This window comes from Spinacia oleracea, chromosome 2 (genome assembly GCF_020520425.1).
Source record: "Spinacia oleracea cultivar Varoflay chromosome 2, BTI_SOV_V1, whole genome shotgun sequence".
In the NCBI taxonomy this organism is placed as follows: domain Eukaryota; kingdom Viridiplantae; phylum Streptophyta; class Magnoliopsida; order Caryophyllales; family Amaranthaceae; genus Spinacia; species Spinacia oleracea.
The window spans coordinates 98,091,903-98,108,984 of NC_079488.1; the positions used below are offsets into that span (position 1 = coordinate 98,091,903).

The 17,082-nt window shown below is 38.4% G+C and overlaps 1 protein-coding gene across 3 annotated transcripts in view; it reads left to right on the plus strand.

The window, feature by feature from the left end:
* Positions 1-17,082, plus strand: part of LOC110787944 (uncharacterized) — a 58,790-nt gene that overhangs the window by 41,137 nt on the left and 571 nt on the right. The window contains exons 1-6 of one of the 3 annotated variants that reach the window (XM_056837428.1): positions 13,835-14,305; positions 15,757-16,023; positions 16,133-16,181; positions 16,279-16,353; positions 16,603-16,708; positions 16,972-17,047. In XM_056837428.1, coding sequence (XP_056693406.1) covers positions 13,925-14,305; positions 15,757-16,023; positions 16,133-16,181; positions 16,279-16,353; positions 16,603-16,708; positions 16,972-17,047 — 954 coding nt within the window. In that variant the 5' untranslated portion in view covers positions 13,835-13,924. Of the gene's footprint in view, positions 1-13,834; positions 14,306-15,756; positions 16,024-16,132; positions 16,182-16,278; positions 16,709-16,971; positions 17,048-17,082 lie in introns of those variants that run through there. The other 2 variants (XM_021992580.2, XM_021992581.2) reach the window with 2 other exon arrangements.

Sequence of the window (17,082 nt, forward strand, 5' to 3'; positions counted from 1 at the left end):
TTAAGAATGATAAGGATGAGCTTATCCCTACTCGTGTTGTCACAGGTTGGCGTATGTGTATAGATTATAGAATGTTGAATACGGCCACCTTGAAGGATCACTTTCCCCTCCCCTTTATTGACCAGATGCTAGAAAGATTAGCAAAACACAACTTTTTCTGTTATTTGGATGGATATTCAGGTTTCTTTCAGATTCCCATTCACCCGGATGACCAGGAGAAGACGACGTTCACCTGTCCATATGGAACTTTTGCATACCGCAGAATGCCGTTTGGCTTGTGCAACGCCCCTGCTACATTTCAAAGGTGTATGATGGCCATTTTTTCTGACTTCATCGAGGATATCATGGAGGTATTTATGGATGATTTTAGTGTTTATGGTTCTGACTTTGATGTATGTTTGCATAATCTTTCTAAAGTGCTTAAACGTTGTTCTGAGGTGAATTTGGTATTGAACTGGGAAAAGTGCCACTTTATGGTCAATGAAGGAGTGGTACTTGGTCATCTTATTTCTGAGCGTGGCATCCAAGTTGACCGAGCAAAGATTGAGGTGATTGAGAAACTTCCCCCTCCTGTGAATGTCAAGGGAGTGAGGAGTTTTCTCGGTCATGCGGGTTTCTATCGCCGTTTCATAAAAGATTTTTCTAAAATTGCGAAACCCCTCACTCAATTATTGCTCAAGGATGCCACATTTGAGTTCACTGATTCTTGTTTGGAGTCTTTCGACAGGATTAAGAAAGCATTGATAACTGCTCCAATCATTCAGCCTCCGGATTGGGATTTGCCGTTCGAAATTATGTGTGATGCGAGTGATTATGCTGTTGGAGCAGTGCTTGGCCAAAGAAAGAACAAGGTGTTGCATGCCATCTATTATGCAAGCAAAACCTTGGATGGAGCTCAGATGAATTATGCTACTACTGAGAAAGAGCTCCTTGCGGTTGTTTATGCTCTTGACAAATTTCGGACGTATCTTGTTGGTTCGAAAGTCATTGTACACACTGATCATGCCGCCCTGAAGTATTTGTTGGCCAAGAAAGAGGCCAAACCGAGACTTATTCGATGGATTCTTCTTCTCCAGGAATTTGATTTGGAGATTCGGGATAAGAAGGGTGCAGAGAATGTTGTTGCAGATCATCTCTCTCGGTTGAAATTTCAATCTAGCACAGACGGGCCTATCAATGATTCGTTTCCTGACGATCATCTATTCTCTGTGTCTACTCAATCCCCATGGTATGCGGACTTCGCAAACTATTGTGTCGGTGGCTCCCATCCTCCGGAGTTGACATATCAACAACGTAAGAGATTCTACCATGATGCTAAGCGGTATTTTTGGGACGATCCACATTTGTATCGGAAGTGCGCCGATGGTATGTTTCGTAGGTGTGTAGCGGATTGGGATACCCACGGGGTTCTTAAGCATTGCCACAGTTTACCTTCTAGTGGTCATCTTGGTGCTATTCCGACCGCCCATCGAACTCTTCAAAGTGGTTTCTATTGGCCTTCTATATTCAAGGATGCTCGTTTCTTTTGCAATGCATGTGACGAATGTCAACGAACGGGCAACGTTTCGAAAAGGCAAGAGCTACCACAAACCGGAATTCTTGAGGTTGAGCCATTCGATGTATGGGGCATTGATTTTATGGGACCATTCCCTTCTTCATGTGGGAATCGGTACATCTTGGTTGCCGTTGACTATGTTACAAAGTGGGTGGAAGCTATTGCATCGCCAACCAACGACTCTAACGTCGTAAAGAAGCTTTTCAAGAAAATCATATTTCCGCGCTTTGGAGTCCCAAGGGTCGTGATTAGTGATGGGGGTTCCCATTTTCATCAAAGGACTTTTAAGGCTCTTCTGAAGAAGCACGGAGTTACTCAAAAGGTTGGCATGGCTTATCATCCTCAAACGAGTGGCCAAGTTGAAGTTTCTAATCGACAGATCAAGAGAATTCTCGAAAAAGTAGTCAACAAGTCTCGAAAAGATTGGTCGTTGAAGTTGGATGACACATTGTGGGCGTTACGCACGGCCTACAAGACTCCGTTGGGGACAACTCCGTATAGGTTGGTGTATGGAAAAGCTTGTCATTTACCAGTTGAAATGGAATATCTCTCTAATTGGGCCGTCAAGGAGATCAATATGGATTTAGAAGCGGCCGGTGAAGCGAGACTTCTTCAATTGAATGAGCTAGATGAACTTCGGTTTGAAGCTTACGAGAATCATAGGCTCTATAAGGAGCAAACGAAGAAGTTTCATGATAAGATGATTCAAAAGCGGGAGTTCAACATCGGTGATAAGGTCTTGCTTTATAATTCACGACTACGGCTTTTTCCAGGAAAGCTTAAGTCTAGATGGTCCGGGCCTTTTACTATCACCGAAGTCAAGGAACATGGAGCTATTGAGGTTGCTAGTGAAAATGGCACCAAGTTCAAAGTGAACGGTCAACGTTTGAAGCTATACACTGAAGGAGCGTTTATTGGAAAATTGGAGACGATCTATCTCTCCGATCCACCCACCGACGCTTGACTATTGAGGTTTGGAGTCAAGCTAATGACTTAAAACGAGCGCTTATCGGGAGGCAACCCGATTTCTAACTCTTTTTCTTTTCAAATTTTTTCATTTATTTCTATTTTTAATCTAATTTATTTTATTTATTTGGTTATTTTATTGAAAAAAAAATAAAAAGTAAAAAAATTAAAATAAAAAATAAAAAATAAAAAAATTAGAAACAACAAAAGAACAAAAACATTTTATTTTGATTTCAATTGAATTCGTATAATTTTATTTTATTTTTAGATTAGTTTTCGTTCATCGTATTTATTTGTTTATTTATGTATTTTGTGTGTTTAGTTTTACTAACGATTCTAACTTTGAGTTTAGTGGTGCTTGAATTAATTTTTTCAGAATTATTGGTGCACAATCAAGTTTTTGGATGAATCGACAAGCCTTGCAGCTCGCTCCAGCACATGCGCAAGCCAGCACTTGCCCAGCGAGTTAGCTGGTCGCTGCTCCTTCATCCGCGCATAATCCAGCGCCCAGCCAGCTACGTCGTTGGCCGTTCTCCCCTCGCAACTCAACCCTCTGCCTTGCCCGCTGGCGAACCAGCGATGTCGCTGGATTTCCCGCCTCCCTCTTGATTCAAAAAATACAAACTAAACCCATCTCCTCTCTTTCACAAACCCACGAGAAAACCCTGCCACCAGCCCGCGTCCCTCTCTCGCTCACCACCGTACCTTCTGACCGCCGGCGCACCATCACCTCACCGGCGTTCCGCCGGCACTGCACCACCGGCGTCTGCACACCAGCCGCCCCTGTCCGCTCTCCTTCACAAAGCCACGCACGAACAGCACCACCCACCACCTGTTTGTCCTCCCTCGTCCAAACAACCACCCCCCGCCTGTACTACGGTGGTCGGCGCACCACTCCAGCCTACCACCTTCCCTCCTCTTCACCTCCACCATTATCTTGTTCATGAACTTTTAAAACCCTAACTTTTAAAATCAATTTGGGGGTTTTTGATTCTTTGTAGGCATTGGTAAATTGTGTAGTATTGGTGCTTGTTTGCGGAATTCATGTGAATTTGCAACCAAATTCTAGTCTTTGTGGTGCACAAAAGGTTTTAAAATTTCAAGTTTTTTTAAACTTTATTCACTTGAATCATTTTTTTGAAAAGGAAATTGGAATTTTGATGTCAATATTGGTTGTTGAATTTGAATGGTTGTCGTTGTTGGTGATATGAATTATTTGTTGAATTTGGTTGGCGCTTGTTAGTTGTCGAAGTTTGAATTATTGGCATTGGAGGACTATTGTTATTGCTTGAGTTGTTTGTTGGGATTGATCGTTGAATATTGAATTGTGCGTCGATTTGGTTGATTGGAGACTTGGAGTACTTTGAATTGTGGTTGTTGCATCATGAGAACAAAAAAACCAACTAGCTCTCACCCAAAATCCACCGCATCCCCACTTGCTCCTAAAAGTTCCATTGCAAAGAAGCGTAATCCTACCCGCAAAGCACGAGCCAAGCCACCACCAAAGAAATCCACCAAAGCACCATCTAAAGCCACTCCATCCACTACACACAAACAACCCCCCACCCCACCATCAACTTCTACGTGTCCCAAATATCCATGGTTGAGTGACACTCAACAAGAGACTTGCTTAGCCTTGCAAGGTCGGAGCATCATGCCCACTCTTCGTTATTCGGCCAAGCATGCTAAAGCCATTGGGATAGATGATTGCTTGCAAGGTCTTGCAAGCAAATATGGATGGTCCAAGGTTCTCAATTTGAAAGTCGAGGTTTATCCGGAATTGGTGATTGAATTTCTTGCTTCGATTGAGGTTGTTTCGGAGACAGGTGACATATCTTTTTACCTTGATGGGGTGGAAAGAACTATGACTTCGACGGAGGTCAATGAGCTTTTTGGATGGCCATGTGATGGGACCATCGGTCCTACGGAGTTCGAGTCATTCGACGGAGACAAAAATGGGCATCAATTCTTTTCTAAGGCCTTTTGGAAGAAGGTGACGGGTCGGGATGATTGGAGAGTTGGTCTTTCAAAGGCCTTCTCCTTTGTGAATCCAGCTATTCGTCTTTGGCATCGGATCATGACACAGGTGCTTTATGCAAGGAAAGATCTGGGTAATCTCACAACCAAAGATTTCAAGATGCTATGGTGGTTTGTGCATGGTGACAAGGACAAAATGGGTCAACTTGACTTTGGGAAGTTCCTCATTGATGCGTTCATTCGAGAGCGCCAAAAGAAGAAGGAAAGCATCACTATAGGGACTTTTGTCACTCTCTTTGCCGAGCATGTCGGAGTCCCCTTGTCTTCTTTTACAACTTTGACAAACATGGCTCCCCTTACTCATCAAAGGTTGGAAAAATTTGACTGGTTATCGGCATGTGGAACTAGCACATATATGTGGTATATAAAAGGGGTAACGGAGGGCGCATGCAAGGTCCCTTATTCAGTCCTCCCTAATCCTGCTACACGGTTGAGTTTGCCTAATGCTTTGTTGTTCACCCCTATTACCAACAAAACGGCCACTATGCAAGCAAGGGTCGATCTCCGACAACATGATACCACTACTTCGGCGCATGAGCCCTCATATCCACCTGAGGTGCATGATCTTGCGACCCCGAGCTCTGCCCCAGTCACCATGGAAGCGTTTCGAACGCTCCTAGATTGCTTTACTCAGTTCTCCAAGGATATCAAGGCTAGCTTTGATGGCCTTGACAAGAAGGTTGAGGCAATGGGCATGGAGATTGGCTCTTTGCGTCGTCAGTTTGAAGATTCTGGCCCCACCGCTTCTACTGTCGCCAGTCCTACCGAGTCTTACTCGGCCGACGAGGCTCATCACGAGTGAGCACTTTCCATCTCTCTCCCTTGTTTGAGTTATATTGTTGCTATTTTCACAGTGAGGGCACTGTGTTTTGTTTAGCTTGGGGGAGGGATATCTATCTTTGTTGCTTTCTAGTATAGTTTTATTGTTTTGTTTAGGTGTTGTACGCTTTGTACCGTCCATTAGGGGTGGGAGTTTACGTGCAACGAAAAAAAATGTACTGCTTTCCTAGTGTTATTGTTCAATTTAGTTGCATTCTTACTTGCATTCTTACTTGCATTCATATGTCTTTATACCCTGCATTGTGCAATTGACTTTCAAACTATGTTCGGGCTTTATTTGACTCTCTTGAGCTTCTTTTGAACTTAGTTATGATTCTGAAATTCAGTCGGTCATGCTATACATTGATAACTGCTTGCATTGTGTGAACCAATTGAATGGTATGCGGTAAGATGTTGGTCTCGTGTCAAGAATAGCTAGCCAATTATCTTGTAGGTCACCTTACTATGTGTTTGTGTGATTGATGTGACTTGTTATCGTATGATTTTGGCTTGAGATTCATTAGTAGTTTAGTTGCAACTCACGCATGCCGCGTATGACAGAGGCCATTCTCTTAGGAAGCCTTCAGACGAACTTAGAAACATCAGTTCCTGCCTTTCATACCCATGTTGTAGCCTTGTCCGTTTATTGTTTTAACTCCACAAAATTGAGCCCTATTATCCCCGTTGGTTACTTGTCCCGAGTCTAGCTTGGGGGAGCTTCGGTGTTCGTAATGGTTTCATTGATGTTGATTGATTGGCACACTAAGCCAATAGTTCGTGGTTCGAGGCTATGTTTGGATTTGTGGTTCGGAAATGGTGTATATTATTGTTGGCACCCAAGCTTGTAACAGTTAGCATTAGATTTATTTATGTACTTTCGATTTCATTATCTAGTTTCATTTTCATACCAAAATAAACAGAAAGAAGAAAAAAAAAAAGAAAAAAAAAAAGGGAAAAGAAAGAAGAAAAAAAAATAGAAAAAAAAAAATGAGAGAAAAATCAAAGTAAAATCAAAAAAAATATGTTTTTCGTTTTTGTATGTAATTTGAAAGCAAGGAAAGGGGAATGAAGAAAGATCATTGACATTATATTATGTTTTCCCTTGGTTGTAACTTGGTTGATTGTTCGGGTTTCATGGTTCGATGGAGTTGGATTTGCGGCATTATCACGCCGACGCATATAGTTCACATTTGCTCCCCAAGTTGGACCTTACTCTCACTTTTTCCCAAATTATACCCTACCCTTCCTTTTCACCTAGCCCCATTACAAGCTTATTATAAAGACCTCTTGATCGGCATGTTTGTTTTGTGATTGAATGAAAATCGTTTCTTGCTATTGTCATCTTACCCTATGTTGCATCATATATTTATATTCTACAAGGTATGCGGCGACGACTAGCTTGATTGAGAATAGTTTGTGGCTAAGCTTGGTTGTTTCGATTGTGGATCACGATGCTTTGTGGTTCTATTTGTATCTGAGCTAGATTTCCGTCTCAATAACTCTGTTTGATTGTTTGCTCGATCGAGAGTTAGGTTGGTCTTACCATGGTTTTATGAAAGTCAAGTGCGTCTTGCTTCTCTATCTTTGGTTTAGTGTTGCTTGGGGACAAGCAACAGTCTAGCTTGGGGGAATTTGATGAGTCATATTTGTATAGGGTATTTTAGGCGCATTTAGGTTGCATTATTAGGCATTTATATCATTTTAGTTGCATTTAGGATCACATTTGCATAAGTTATCGTTGCCGTACTCTATTACGCCCCGTTTGTGTTTTCTTAATGTTTCAGGTGATTTTACGGTCATTTGGATGCTTTCGGAGTGTTATGAGTTGATTTGGATGATGAACGGATGGAATGTTGACTCGAGGATCATTGCATATCTCTAGGGATAATTTTGAGTCAATAACGAAGCTAAACGCTATTTTTCTAAGCATCAAAACGGACAAGCGTTCACTCTTTTGATGATATCTCAAGTTCTACATGTCGGAATGAGGCGATTTTTATTGGCCTAGAAAGTAGACTTCAAGAGCTTTCCAACGACAGGTCACACGTCCTTATAGGCATTGTAGAACAAGAGTTATGACATAAACAAGATGGCTCGACTATCCGATTCGCCCGAAGCCCAAAACGATGGCCCAATCTTCCCCTTGGGCGCGAAAACCAGCGACCCACCAGCGGGCCCGCTGGTTTCTCCGCCCAGCTACTTCCATGCGGGTTCGTTGCGTCGTTTCTCATGATTGTTCAATTCAATGATAACTTATGTAATTATTATTATTTTCCTTTTTTGTTTAGAATTTAGGAAACACTAAAATACCTCAAGGGATTGAATGTATTCCCTGATGCTTTTATTTTTTTTACGTTTTTTTTCTCCGGGAGAATTATTTTTCACGTCAGTTCTAGTTTTCTATTCTTCTCTTATTCCATTGTCGAACCCTAGCTTTCAATTTTCAATTCATCAATCTAGAGGTAATTCAATAATTTCTTTTGCTTTTATTCTTTCTTATTATTTTCGTTTCTTAGATTAATTCGTCCTTTGATTATGAATCTCGTTTTCATTATGAATTTCATGCTTGTTAATTCAATTATGAGCGAGTAGTTATATTCTAGGGCTAAGTTAGGGAAGCCATGTTTATACCATGATTGTTATGCAATAAAGTTTGCTAATCTATAGATTATTGCTTGAGTAATTCCAATTGATTTGTTCTTAATCGTTGATTCATGTTATCGGCCAATTTCATGGATTAATTATCTAGCTAATAGGAATTAGAATCGAAAGATCGTGTTTTTAGAGGCTTTGTACAATTGGCAATTCTGATTATGTTAGCGATCATACTGCATATGTTGAATTGAAAGTGTTAAGACCCGACCGTAGGATTAGCATGTACTTTAATTACTCGGCCTAGTTTATTCGTTGTCGAATTGAATTGTGTTATTGGATTGGTATAAGCATGGTGAACCGAACAGACGCCCTAGACCTTTAATTCATTGATAAATTACGCATTTTTATTATTGTTTTAGCTTTAGTAGTTAATACTCAAACTCAACTTTCGTTATTGAAATAGTTCGTATAATTGAGCAAAAAATTAATAGAACTTGTCTCCCTGTGGGATCGACCCGTACTTGCTAAGTATCTGCTAACAACAGACACCGTGCACTTGCGGTATCACTTTTTAATCTATCAACGCTCGACTATTTATTCAAATGAAGATGCATTTTAAATGGGTGACATGCAGTGGGAAGTATGATAGATTGATACAGACTACGGAGTATCTTTAGGTTGTGACTCGCATACTCATTTTCTTTTTTAAAACAAAAAAATGGGCCAGAGTAGGTTGAGTTATGCATGACTCGACCTGACTGAATATAATTTGTTTGTGATCCAACCAACCTAGCTATTTCATTTAAGTCTGAGCTCGACCTCCCCTTGACACGACCCATTTTTTCGGTCTTTGAACACATTCATGCGAACATTTTGGTTTAGTTAGGTTTCTATGTTAAATTATGTGAATATTAGAAATTAGTTACCTAACATTTTTTGATCAAATTATCGTTGAATTGTGAACTACAATGGACGAACTCCATCAACAAAGGAAATAGAAATTAATATGTTGTTGGTAGTTTCCAATGATGTATGTTAACGAGGGAAAATTGGAGGAGTAAGAATAATAAATAATTAATTACTTTTGTACTTTTTCCAAAATAAAATATTTATATTTCTTAACTCAAGAACTTAACTTTTTTTAACCATCTACTCCCTCGGTATTTATTTAAGAGATACACTTGCCTTTTCCGGCCGTATTTATTTAAGAGATACACTTGCCTTATTTAGTAACTTATCAACCCCACCATCTAATTAAATAATACATCTAATTTACCCTATGACCCATCATCCTATTAAACAAATAATTTCATAAACCCACCCCACCTCTCACCCACCAAAATAACATGGTTCCCACTTGTTTAATTATTAAAATATTTATCCAACCCCACTTGCTTTATTATTTTATTTCATTCAATTATTCTTCTTAATACCCGTGCCCAGCCAAGTGTATGTCTTAAATAAATACGGAGGGAGTAGTTAACTTTGACTGAAAAAATAAGTTGATGTCCTAAGTTCAGATAAGTCCAGCAAAAATAATTTTTTTTTTCAGACATTTTCACACATAAATAAATTTATTTCAGACAAAATAAATTTTTTCAGATAAAATAAATTCAGATAAGTTTAATTAAGTTCAGATAATATAAATTCTAGTCGTGTAGAACGGAACATAAGGAGTAATCGCAAATATTTCGGAGTACTAGGAACGGACCGCCAAACCCACAAATAAAATCATTTTAAGATGACTGGACTTAAAATGCTCACCAATTGGGTAACATTGCCAGCTCATTGCCTTGTCACAGCTTAGTCATCTGAAAAAATTTCAAGGACAATTTGAATTTGAATTTCAAATAATAAAACAATTCTTTTTTTTTTTTTTTCTAGGATTTATTTCGATGAAACCAATGTTTCATCATCTCCTTGAACTCATTTGAGCTGTTATGAAATTTATGTTTTGATTTTCCAGAAAAAAAAATTTGTTGTGAAATCTCCTTCTTCGTCGTCGGAGCATCTATGTCAATGGAGTTCTTTTCTCGGATTTTGTATTTTTTTTTTTTCGATATTTGCAATGTTGGATTTGGTTTGTTGTTTAATCCTAGTTTGATATCCATATCCCCTAATGTTATCAATGTTTTGTTTAAGTTTGGAAATAAAAAACATGGGTTGTAAATAAAAAATTGCAGGGAAGTGGAAAAAAAAGGGAAAAAAAGGGAAAAAAAGGGTGGGGGTTGGTAGGGAAGAAGCTAAATGCGCGTTTTATTATGCTCAAGCCAGTACTCGAACCCGTGACCAGCGTGCAAGCAATGCTCTATGTTAATGTTTTAGTTGTGACCATTGTGACGTGAGGCCGAAGCCATTGTTGGTTTTGCGTAGAAATTGTATTTGTTTGGTTTCAGTATTTGTAAAATACAATCTAAATTATATTGTAAAAAAGGAAATCGCTGATTTATTATTTTTTATACAATAAAAAATCTGAAATTGTATTGTGTAGAAACTATAGTTAGTGTAAAGATTAAGTTGTAATATAAATTAGAACATGTATTTTTTTTATAAATTACACACTACTGTATTGTTTCCCGCCTATACTAAGGGCTGTTGCTGCAACCAATCAACTAACGAACCAATACCAGCATGAGCAATTAGTAGCCGGGTCCACCATAGATTTAACATTAATTTGCTAATGAAGTGTGTATGCGTTTTTAATTTCCTCGATGTTATTTGGTTTATCATGTATACATATTAATTAAGTGATTTTCTTATTATTGGTTTTGGGATACGTATGTGTCCATATTATTGTTATACATAGTTTACATAAGTGTCTTGCTAATAAGGTTGGCTAATCCTCGTAACTAGTTCACTTAAGTGTCATGGTACTAGGTTATCCGGGAATGAGAATCGCTCGGGACACATAAAAGGGTTGGCTTAGACGATGAGTTTACTTAGGTGTCATGGTACTAGGTTATCCGGGAATAAGAATCGATCGGGACACATGAAAGGGTTGGCTTAGACGATAGAGTTTACTTAGGTGTCAGTGTACTAGGTTATCCGGGAATGAGAATTGTTTTGGACACATGAAAGAGTTGGCTTAGACGATCGAGTTTACTTAGGTGTCAGTGTACTAGGTTATCCGGGAATATGAGAATTGTTTTGGACACATGAAAGGGTTGGCTAATCCTCGTAACTAGTTTCCTTAAGTGTCATGGTACTAGGTTATACGAGAATAAGAATTGTTCGGGTCACATGAAGTGTTGGCTTAGACGATCGAGTTCACTTAGGTATCATGGTACTAGGTTATCCGGGAATGAGAATCGATCGGGACACATGAAAGGGTTGGCTTAGACGATGAGTTTATTTAGGTGTCATGGTACTAGGTTATCCGGGAATGAGAATCGATCGGGACATATGAAATGTTGGCTTTGATAGAGGGAGCTTACACATACTTTAGTTGTCCATAAAAACACACGAGACACTAACATACTCGAAAAAATTAAAACAATTACATCGAAATAACCATGTAATTAATAAATACATTAATACCGAGCTTGTTCATTAGTGATAGAAATATTTGAAAAGAATGTAACATAAATAACAATTTAATTATTATTAATTTGTAAGAAGGGTGCACGAGTAGGATGTTATTTATATTTTCCTTTTATTTTCATCAAAAGTTAATTTGAAAGTTGGAAAAGCTTACACCTACTCACCTACATGTCGGACGAAAGGTTGGCTAATCCTCGTAACTAGTTCACTTAAGTGTCATGGTACTAGGTTATACGGGAATAAGAATTGTTCGGAACACATGAAAGGGTTGGCTTAGACGATCGAGTTTACTTAGGTGTCAGTGTACTAGGTTATCCGAGAATGAGAATTGTTTTTGGTCACATGAAAGGGTTGGCTTAGAGGATGAGTTTACTTAGGTGTCATGATAGTAGGTTATCCGGGAATGAGAATTGTTCGGGGCACATGAAAGGGTTGGCTTAGACGATCGAGTTTACTTAGGTGTCATGATAGTAGGTTATCCGGGAATGAGAATTGTTCGGGGCACATGAAAGGGTTGGCTTAGAGGATGAGTTTACTTAGGTATCATGGTAGTAGGTTATCCGGGAATGAGAATTGTTCGTGACACATGAAAGGGTTAGCTTAGACGATCGAGTTTACTTAGGTGTCAGTGTACTAGGTTATCCGGGAATGAGAATTGTTTTGGACACATGAAAGGGTTGGCTTAGACGATCGAGTTTACTTAGGTGTCAGTGTACTAGCTTACACGTACTTTATTTGTCTATAAAAACACACGAGACACCTAACATACTCGAAAAAATTAAAATAATTAGATCGAAATAACCATCTAATTAATAAATACATTATAACGAGCTTGGTCGTTAGTGATAGAAATATTTGAAAAGAATGTAACATAAATAACAATTTAATTATTATTAATTTGTAAGGAGGGTGCACAAGTAGGATGTTATTTATATTTTCCTTTTATTTTCATCAAAAGTTAATTTTACTAACACCCTTATCCTTGTACTCCTTCTTTATCCTATTACCAATTACAAACAACTCAAAACCCGTCATGTAAGCATAACGATGGTAAAATTCACTAAACTCAAGACCGGACTCAAAACACATTCCTGGACAAGGGGTGGTAGGCGTAGTTGAATTCACAATAGTTCCTTCTCCGACGACAGGTTCAACATTAAGGTCTATACTAACCATTGTACTCTGGAATAACAAATGAAATTAAACAAGTTAATTATTAATACAAATTTAAATAAATCATACAATGCTTTTATACATATAAATAGGTATATCATGGCTTCGTGAGATTCATACAATGCTTCACTTAAAACGTTATTCGTGAGATTCATGTCACCTTCAACATGTTCCTCTGAAACATCTTCCTCTATGAATGACAGTACATTGGATGCTTGTTTCTCCAATACATCACTCCAAATCGAGTCCTTAAGTCCTTCAACAGTATCTCTCTCTACCAAGTGCATCTCGTTTGGAATTTGTTCATCCAATTCACTCCCTTCACTTGGAGAGCTTTCTCCTTTCTCAATCTCACGCGCATGTCTTGCCGTCATCTGTATTTCCCGAATCTTAATATCCACATCAATGGATGCAGTCTCCATACTGTACATATAGGGGAAGATTAATTGAGGCGGGATTCTCCGATACATTGGATGCTTTTCTAGTCTCCGATACATTGGATGCTTTTATACAAATCAAATTTAATTCAAATGAACAAATAATTAATTGATATAATAAAATATCATTTTGTTTTTAATTATACATATACAATTAATTAAATTAAAATGGTTAACATACATAAGTTATCCACGAAAATAAATGCTTATACACACACGGTACATAGGTTTCTCCGTCAACTTCAATCAACAACATTGGTTACTCCGCTTGATTAATTAATGGTTCATAGATTATACGACAATGATAAAATCACAATACATTAATAAAGATTATATCCGGGAAAGAAATTTACTAAGAAAAAACATAAAACGAGAACAAATTTGTAGATAACAATGAGAAGTAGAAATGGAGTTCATGAATGTTCACCTCTTACAACAAGCCTGGTAAGTGATAACCTTCTGTGGATACTTAATGTTCACCTTCACTTTTTTTTTTTTTTGGGAAATTTAGGCGGGGAACTTTTTAGAGGAGTTTTGGGCGCCAGAATACCCGCTGTGAAGAGCAAACTGGCGGAAAAAATGAAAACCTTTCCCTCCTAAAATATACCATTTCCCACCTAAACCCAAAATTTACAATTTGATATGTCAATCACCCATTGCATTTTAAGTCCAGTCAACATAAAACCATTTTATGTGTATGGACTCCGGAACGGACATAACACATTCACCTTCCGTGGCTGCGACTCCGTGAGTAAGGTCGAGACCTTGACATTTCTGACTTTCTCTCTCTTGTAAAAAGAAAATGGGAGTAAAGAAGCGCAAAACACCGGCACCCAAAAACCTCAACACCACCCCTGCAGGAGAAACACCTCCAGTGGGCCCAGGAGTTGAGTTCCGCAACGACGAAGACGACGCATGGTACAATGTTCAGCTTGTACTAAATAACGAATCTTTGCTCGTCAAGTTTATAGAATTTCCCGACGATCACGACCTGGTGTTTCACACCGCCAATTTCACCACTGCCGATGAAATTTCCAACTTCCGGCGACGGTTTCGGCCTTTGTGCGTGCAGTTTGAGGCGTCTGATTGTTCGACGGTGAAATTGGGTATGAGGGTTTGTGCTCTGATGGCTTCCGCTATTTGCCGGGATGACCGCCGTTTTTACGACGCCATTGTTGAAGCGGTTTTTCTCTCTACCCTCTTAATATTTTATTACAAATTTATGTTATACTCCGTATTGTTTGTAAACATGTCATAAATTTCCTTATTTAATCAAAATCTTACTGTTAAATTAATTTAATTTCACAAGTGAATTTTATAATCATAGGGTGAAAAACAAGGGAAATGATTTATTTGTGCTGAAACAGCCAATGTTTGTGGCTTAGACAGTTAGACTAATTTCCATCTTGGAATAACAAGATTTGTTTAAAATGGCATTGAGTTATGATATCTAACTGTGTAAGGAACATTTCTATATTTGTCTTAAACTCTTGAGAAATGATTTTTGTAAGATTCATGGTATCATTACCATATACAAAGTATTACATTTAAAATTTGGGTGATTACTTTTGGACGGAAGGAGAATTTCATTAGCTTTTCTTTACCCCCTCCCTGGTTATTGGGTTATGTTTTCCATTGTTCTGTAAGCTACATTGATTTAGTAATAGCCTTTTGTATTCTTGTGAGTTGTTCATTCGAGATCCCACATCATTCTGTTAAGGATTAGCTAAGATAGTTAGTAATGCATCACTTGTACATGTGGTTTGTCTTCTTTCATCATCATATCTTACTTTCAATTCCAACTTTCTAACTCGTAGGTTCAGTGAGTCTAATGCCCTGATAGGACACTGTAGTAAAAGAGGAAATTATCATCAAGTATCAAGGACAGTGATTAATCACTTTGGTTGAACCATGTAAGATAAAAAGAAGGCTATTTTTTTGTGTTTTTCTGTTTCAAATGATGCAATGTACTCTATTTCTTAACTCTAAACATCTTAGTTGTTATGAGTTTGTTTGTGGAAGTGTTTATTTGACAAGCGACATATTTGCCGGAAAATAGTACCTTTTAAAGCATCTTAAACTAGAGAACCGGATGACTTTGTTGGGGCAGAGAGGGTAATTTAAGTAGGTAGCTGCTATGGATTATCACAGATTAGTGATTTAAACAGCACAAATGGTGGACAGAAAAAGGAGATTAAAGGGAGGGAGAACAATGATTAGTGAAGAACAAGTAAGGACATTATTATATTAATGCTAATCAAGTGATTAATCACCAGTTACAGCCTTGACAATCTTTCGAGAGGACTGCCCCTCTAAACTACGGACTTCTTATTACTTTCCACAATATTCAACATAATTTTCTCTCTAATGTGCTCTATATATAGAACTTTTTCCCTAATCAACTCCCTAACTTATTCCCCAAGCTACCCATAACTAACTTATATAAAGATACTGGAGTACCTAAACTGCCCCTCCTCCACAATATTGATTTATAGCAGTAGCCGTTCTTTGATGTGTTGGAGTTGTGCTATTATATTGTTCCAACTCTACTGGTTAACTTGTACTTGATCCTATCAAGATGAAATGTTTCTTATGTTGATTAGTGTTTATTCTTCTGCCTGAATTCTGGAATAGGTGAATCGTGAGGAGCATACTATAGTTGATGAAACAGAGAATTGCTCATGCACCGTTATTCTTTCATGGCTGCATGGTCCTAAAGTTGGGACACTGACACAAGCAAGAGTTGAAGATCTTTGCCCAATTCAGTCTCATAGACAGCTTGATCCCCGGGTTGCTTGCTTTTTAGAACTAGTTAAGTGGAAGCATTTAATAGCTGAGGATATAACATGTAAGGGAGAAAGTCCAACCTTCTTTAAGCACAAACCTTGGAATGCTATTCAGGCAAGTTGTCTGTATTGCTACTGGAGTAGTTTACTATGTTAGAAATTGAATGTCACTGAGCTTTACCGATGGCATGAAATTTGATGGATTTTCCCTCGATTTTCTGTAGATGTCAGAAGGTGGAAGACAGATGGGAAGTGTAGTGCCATGTGAAGAAGGTTTGGAGTTCATAGTTTGGTTAATGGTGTCAACTGTCAATTTCTTTTGTAATGACTAATTTTGCCTTTCTGATTGTCTGCTGTTTCTGCAAAACAGGAAATATTGGTTATGAAAAGAATGAAGATGTAGATCTTGGAGGAGGAGGAGATCATGCTAAAGCAAGGGGAAATGGTAATTACTTGTACTCTTTAGACAAATTGCTGGAGGATGTGTGTGGCATTGATTTTGCCGAGAAAGATAAAACCGGGACTGAAATAGCAGAGACGGATAAAGCTGAGACTAAAATTGCCGATTCAGCACGCTTTTTTATAGTGGTTGAGAACTTGGAGAGGGATGTGTCTCGCTCAACAATTGTGGATTTTGTATTAGAAGCAACTGGTCTTAAAATTGAAGCTTTTGTCTTCTTGAGCTTGTCCGCAGAGCCGTATACCAGAGGAGCCCTTGTTGTTGATCGGGTTGAGGATCTTGAGAGGTTGTGTGAGTTTCTGGTTAAACCAGAGCAGATGATCACATCATCAAAAGGAAGGTAATAGAATCATCTCATGATTTTGAGAATATCCAGCCCATGTTTTCAGGATAATAAGATGGGAATGTTCCAACTTTGTTTCTTACAACTTTTTATAGTTTCATTTATGTTTTGCATTATATGGGTGAACTCTTTTATGCTGATATTTCAAGCAAGAGCCATAGTAGTGTAGTAGTTGCATTGAGTGTGGTTATTTCTAGAGAGATTTTACAGTATGACAACATCACTTCAATTGTCTAATTCAAAACAATTTGTGGCTTCAGGCCGTGGATTGTTTTAGATTCATCAGCTACCGAATCAGTGAGACCTTCTTTTTGGTGCTTGGAACCAGATCTCAAGGTCAGAATAATTAATTTTCAGTTTTACTGCTGTGT